The 5975-nt window shown below is 42.8% G+C and overlaps 1 protein-coding gene across 1 annotated transcript; it reads left to right on the plus strand.

Moving 5' to 3' along the window:
* Window positions 1–3683: 3683 nt before the first annotated feature.
* LOC118347975 (transcription factor Pur-alpha 1-like) lies at window positions 3684–4166 on the plus strand. Its single transcript, XM_035688684.1, has one exon. It carries the CDS (start codon window positions 3684–3686, stop codon window positions 4164–4166), a length of 483 nt encoding a protein of 160 aa, XP_035544577.1.
* Window positions 4167–5975: the final 1809 nt, after the last annotated feature.

The following is a 5975-nucleotide window of genomic DNA, read 5'->3' on the forward strand; positions in this document are numbered from 1 at the left end:
TTCCTAACCAACAGTCGAGTTGGCTGCAAGCTGTGGTTTATGAAACATTACCGGCTTATTGTTCTATTTGCTATATGCAAAGGTACAACCAAAAAACTTGTACTAGGGACGAGAAAAAAGGCTAGGGAGAGGGAGGTAAAGTGCAGAAGACTTGGGTTAGGAATGAAAAAAAGAAAATGGTAGAGGAAGATCATATAAACACTAAAGTGGGCCCTAGTCACACAAATGCCAAGAAGATTCATATAGAAACTCAGAAGGAGACAATATCAATCTCGGTTGTTGCTGGGAACATTGAAATGAAAGAAACAGAAGGAGAGGAGGAGCAATTGGTTTTGTACAGAGTTGAAGGTATTGATGTTGAGGTACAGATTGAGAGAAGAAGGATAGACCCGCTGGTTGAGAACGAGGAACCTAGGGCCCCTTAGATGGTTGAGGGCAACGCAGTGCAATAGGACGAAGGGGAGGAGGTTAAAATCATCTGGATGGTGGTTGTGCAGTGGGTGCAGTAAGGGATTTAGCCAAGGGAAGATGTGGGGTTCTTGAAGCAGGGGAAATTGTGGAAGTAGAATAGGTCTGTCTGAAGGAGGAAGAAGAAGTATATACCGGCTTGCAGGCCCTATTCGATTCCGAACTGAATACTGGGCTTGATAACCTGGGCAAAGGTAAAACTTACAACTCTGATTCGGAACAGAGGAGTCCAATCATTAGAAGCTTAAAGGTTCGGAGTTCAAAAAGGGCAATAAGCAAGCCCCTAAAACTGAACATGTGATGAAGCCAATCTTATTTTGGAATCTCAAGGGTGTTGGAACATCCCAAAAGAGATTGTCTTCCCTAGTGAGGAAAGTTTTACCAGGTATTGTTGCAATGGCAAAACCTTTTTTACCTTCGAGTCAGATGGGTGTCTTACAGAGTAGATTAAACATGATAGGGAGTGTTTCTAATGAGGAGGCTGGTGGAAAAATTTGGGTTATGTGGGCAATAGGGGTGGGGGTTTCTGTTATAGCGGTGACCAATCAATCCATTACTATTCTAATTTCAGTAGGAAATAACTGCACTTGTATCTCGATGGTTTATGCTAAGTGTACGCAAATAGAAATGAGGGAATTGTGGCAATCTCTAGCAGTAGGTGTAGCTGACTGTATGCCCTGGATTATTGTTGGTGATTTTGATGTCATTAGAAACGATTCTAAACGGAGGGGTGGTCATCCTAGGCCAGTTTCTGCTATGGAGGAGTTTAATGAGTTTATTGAGACTGCAAGACTAACGGATTTGAGGTATGAAGGAAACCAGTTCTCTTGGTGTAATGGACAGTCGAACATGGCTAGAAGATGGTCTCAACTGGATCGTTCCTTGGTAAGTGCAGACCTTATTAATTTGTTTCCAAATGCATATATGAAGTACCTACCACGTAGTACTTTGGATCATGCCCCGGTTTTGATCCATTTGGAAGTGGTTAATAGCTCTTATGGGTTTCTAGGGTTCAAGTTCCAACAAATGTGGATTACGGATGCCTCCTTTTTAGAATGTGTTGCCTCGGCATGGGATGATGAGATTAAAGACCATGGCATGGTGCGACTAGCCAGGAAATTAAAACATATGAAATATGTACTTCAGGTTTGGAACCTTGAGGTGTTCGGTAATACTTGTCGTCAAATACTTTATCTTGAGGAGAGGTTGAGTAGGTTGGAAGTCAGGCTACAGGAAGGGGTCAATGATGAAGATGAGCAAGATTATCTGGTCACGAAGGCTGAGTTAGATGTGTGGCTAAACCGTGATGAGATTTTACTCCGGCAACAAGCTAAACAAAATTGGCTTACCCAAGGGGAAACATCTGCATAGCTTTTCCGGTCACGAGTAACAGAGGAAAAATGTTGGTGCAGGAAATGAAGCTTCAAGATGGAAGCTAGCTTAAGAGTCCGGAAGAAGTACATGAGGGCGCAGTTGAGTATTTTAGTAGGTTTTTGGCGCATAACTAGAGGAAGGAATTTCCGAATTTATCTAACTTGATCCAGCCGTTAATCACAGAGGATGAGAACAATATTTTGGATCATCTCCCTTCAATCCAAAATGTAAAAGAGGCCTTGTTTTCAATTCCCGTGGATAGCAGTCCGGGGCCAGACAAGTTTGGTTCTGGTTTCTACCAAGCTTGTTGGCATATTGTTCAAAAGGACGTTGTGGAGGCAGTGTAGGATTTCTTTTCAAGTGCTGCTCTTCCCAAGAATTTTTCGGCATCATACTTGGTTTTGATTCCGAAGGTGGAGGCTCCAACAAGCTTTGATAAATTTCAACCAATAAGTTTGTGTTCGGTTTTTTATAAAGCTTGCTCAAAAATCCTGGTGAGTCGACTCTCTCCACTCCTTTCAGGGATGGTGTTTGTGGAACAAGGTGCATTTATTCCAGGTAGGTGCATTTTCGACAACATCAATCTAGTTCAAGAACCAGTGCATAGTCTTCATAAACCGGCTCAAGGAGGCCATCTTATTCTTAAGCTTGATATGGATAAAGCATATGATAGTGTGGACTGGGGGTTTTTACTCCATGTTCTTGCTTCATTTGGATTCTCAAGAAGATTTTGGGGTTTGATTAAAACTTGTGTGTCCCAATCTTGGTTTTCGGTGGTTATGAATGGAGTGCCTAAGGGTTTTTTTCAAAGTGGGCGAAGATTGAGACAGGGCGATCCACTTTCACCTTACCTCTTCATCACTGTCGAAGAAATACTCTCTCACTTGATTAAACAGTAGGTTCTGCAAAAAAGGATTGGGGCTCTTACTCAACCTCAACAATCTCCAATTATTTCACATTTACTCTATGCTGACGACATAGTAATATTCGCAAATGGGAGTAATTCTACTATTAGGGCAATTTCAAAGATCCTTAATGTTTATGAAAGGTGGTTCGGACAAAAGGTTAGCGCCTCTAAATCCTCCATTATTTTTTCTAAATATATTGGTACTGCTAGAAGATGAAGGTTATTGAGAAGTACGAGGTTTGTGGAAGGAAATCTACCTTTTAAGTATTTAGGCGTTCCCATCTTAGCTGGCTGCTTGAAAGCTGTGCACCTTGAGGAAATAGTTGAGAAAATAAAGGCAAGGATAGAGGGCTGGAAAAATAAAATGTTGCTGAATGGTGCTCGGGTTTTGCTATTGCGTCAGGTGCTTATGAGCCTACCTGTGCATTTGCTTGCCACTGTGGATGTGCCTTTGTCGATGTTTAAACGTATTACTAGAAGTCTGAGTAATTTTTTCTGGGGTGTGAAAGATGGTAAACCAAAAAAACATTGGAAGTCTTCGGATAAATTGTGTCTTCTGACGACTGAAGGGGGCATGGGATTCCGTAATTTGCAGGATGTCCAAAAATCTTTGTTTATGAAATTTGCATGAAACTACTAATGGAGGATACCTTATGGTCTTGTTTTTTCCGAGCCAAATATGTCAAAACACGCCATATTTCCCTTTTACCTCAGAAAAATATCACAAGTAACTGAAATTTCCCCATCTCTCCGAGAAAAATACTCAGAGAAAAATAGAAAGTTTATCTCCGTACAAGTTTTCCACTTTCTTTGTTTTTTCTTTTTTGTTCTGACTTTTCTTTGATGTTGGAGGTGATTCGTTAATGGCTTCAGCTATGTGTGAAGATTAACGAATCATTGTTTAGCTTTGGGATTTCGTTGTGGGTTGGAATAGATGAAGAGTTGTAAAGAGGTTTTCATTGATCAGAAGTTTTTCGAGTTTAGGAAGGAAAATCATAGGTGGTGGAAAATCATAGAAAGTAGTCACCGTGTTGTGAAATACATAGCCTTAGATAATGAACCTATGGGGTGGCTGGGTGCTATGGTGAGGGAGTGTGCAGTATCAAAGGGTGTTCATGAGTTTCTGAGAACTCGTAGAATAGGAGACACGGTGCTAATGGTACGGAAGGGACATAATTACAATGGCAATTTCATGTCTCTCTTGGAGTTTGGTCGTGATAAGAGGAGAGGTTTGATTGTTGTGCCGGAAGGTAGGAAGGGGGAGGGGTGGAGAAATTTCGGTGATACATTAATGGAACTCCATGCATCTTCTGGTTTGTGCAAGAGAACCAGAGCACTTTGTGTTGTTCAAGCAGATAACTTGAAGATGAACAGAGGAGATGGTGGGGGCGTTCCATCGTACAGTGAGGTGCTTTAGAAGAAGGTAGTGCCTCGAGCCATCAATGCTATGATGTCAGATGTGCCCATTTCAGAGGTTGTACAGAGACAAGAGGGTGAAGGAAGTGGGTTGTTGGGGTTGAATGAGGAAAATATTCTGAGGATGCTGGTTGGCTTAGAGGAAAAAGTGGGTGTAGTGTTAGAGGAAATTGGTTATTTGAAACGCTGCGTGAAAGGTAAGGCAGTGATGAAGTCTGAACTGGGCCGAGTAACGGGCCATAAGAATGGGCCACAAAACTCGGGTTCGTGGGGCCCAAGTTTGGGCCGGGACACAGGCCAAACGAAGGCCTGGAGGGTCGTATCTCGGGTTCCTACTGAAACATTGGGTCAGGAACCGAGACAGGCTCCTGTGGAGCCGATACTTAGTATGCTGGCACCACCACCGACACAGAAAAGTTCGCCGGCCTCCGTTGGCCATGTTGGTGTGTCGGCTGAACTATTCCAATGGGAGGGGCTGGAAGATGGCGAGGTTGTGTCGGAGCCAGTCTTGGTGGAGACTTCGTGTGAGGTTCTTTCGTCGCTATCGCTTGAGGTGGGGCTAGGGAATGGTCAGACTCAACCGTGTGTGGAGGTTGTAGCCAAAGATACCGTGCCGGTGCAACCTACTCTGATAGTTTTGGGGTCATCGTGTTTGGAGGTTCCGATAGAGGTGGGGAGCTCGGAAATGGAAATGGATGTTTGTTATGGGCATAAATCAGGGGAAGATATTTTCTTTGGAAACTTGGTTACAAATAATGAACCAATTTTTGTGGAGGGCTCGGAACTATCTCTGCTTCCAAAGGACAGTGCAGGTGAGGAGGGGGCAGCTACTCCTCTTTGTACACTCCCTCCCACTAACTATGGGAGTTGCTCATCTAATTGGAATTTTAAGAAGGTAGAGGAGCTTCAAGATATTTTTGGGGTTTCTTTTGGAGGTTATGAAGAGCAATTTATGGCTTTGGTAGTCGTTTGAAAACAGCCACAAAACAGGATAGGGAACTTAAACGTTTAACGTGTTCTATCAATTATGATGTCAAGGAAGGGAGTAGTGGAAGGGATAGACCGAAAGGAAGGGGAAAGTTAAGTTTTTTTATGAAGCCTAAGATTTTATCTTGGAACATACGGGGACTCAATGATAGTAATAAACGTCTTCATATCAAAACCTTGTTGAGGATGTGGAAAGGCGATGTGGTATGTTTACAAGAAACAAAGTTGAGTATAGTAGATAGAAATATTGTGAATAGCCTATGGGGTTGCTCGCATGTGGGTTGGTCTTATTTGGTCTCCTAGAGAGCCTTAGGTGGTGTTTTATTAATGTGAGATAAACGAGTGGTGGAGGCGATTGAGGAGTGTGTTGGTGAGTTCTCTGTTTCAATTTTATTCAAAAATGTGTGTGAGGGATGGGAATGGGCTTTTGTAGGGTGTTATGGTCCAAACAGGGACTGTGATAGGCAAAGGTTGTGGAGGAATTGGCGGGAATATACTCATTATGGGATGTACTGTGGTGTATGGGAGGTGATTTCAATATTACTCAATTTCCAAGTGAACGTTCAGGGCATCATCGGCATTCTAGGGCCATGGAGGAATTTTCTGAGTTAATTTTTGATCTGGACCTTATGGACCTTCCCTTGGTGGGGGGTGAGTACACATGGTCTAACGGCCGGGTTTGGTCGAAGTTGGATAGATTCCTTCTCTATCCGTCATAGGAAGCTCATTATCCAGAAGTAAGTCAAAAAATATTAGCTTGAGTCAGTTCAGATAATTTTCCCATTCTTCTAAATTGTGGGGGCATTCATAGGAGTCGCCGATA

Source organism: Juglans regia, chromosome 3 (genome assembly GCF_001411555.2).
Source record: "Juglans regia cultivar Chandler chromosome 3, Walnut 2.0, whole genome shotgun sequence".
NCBI classification, from domain to species: Eukaryota; Viridiplantae; Streptophyta; class Magnoliopsida; order Fagales; family Juglandaceae; genus Juglans; species Juglans regia.

Coding starts and splice junctions, on each gene's coding strand:
- LOC118347975 (XM_035688684.1), top strand. CDS start 3,684: ATGAAGAGTTGTAAAGAGGTTTTCATTGATCAGAAGTTTTTCGAGTTT.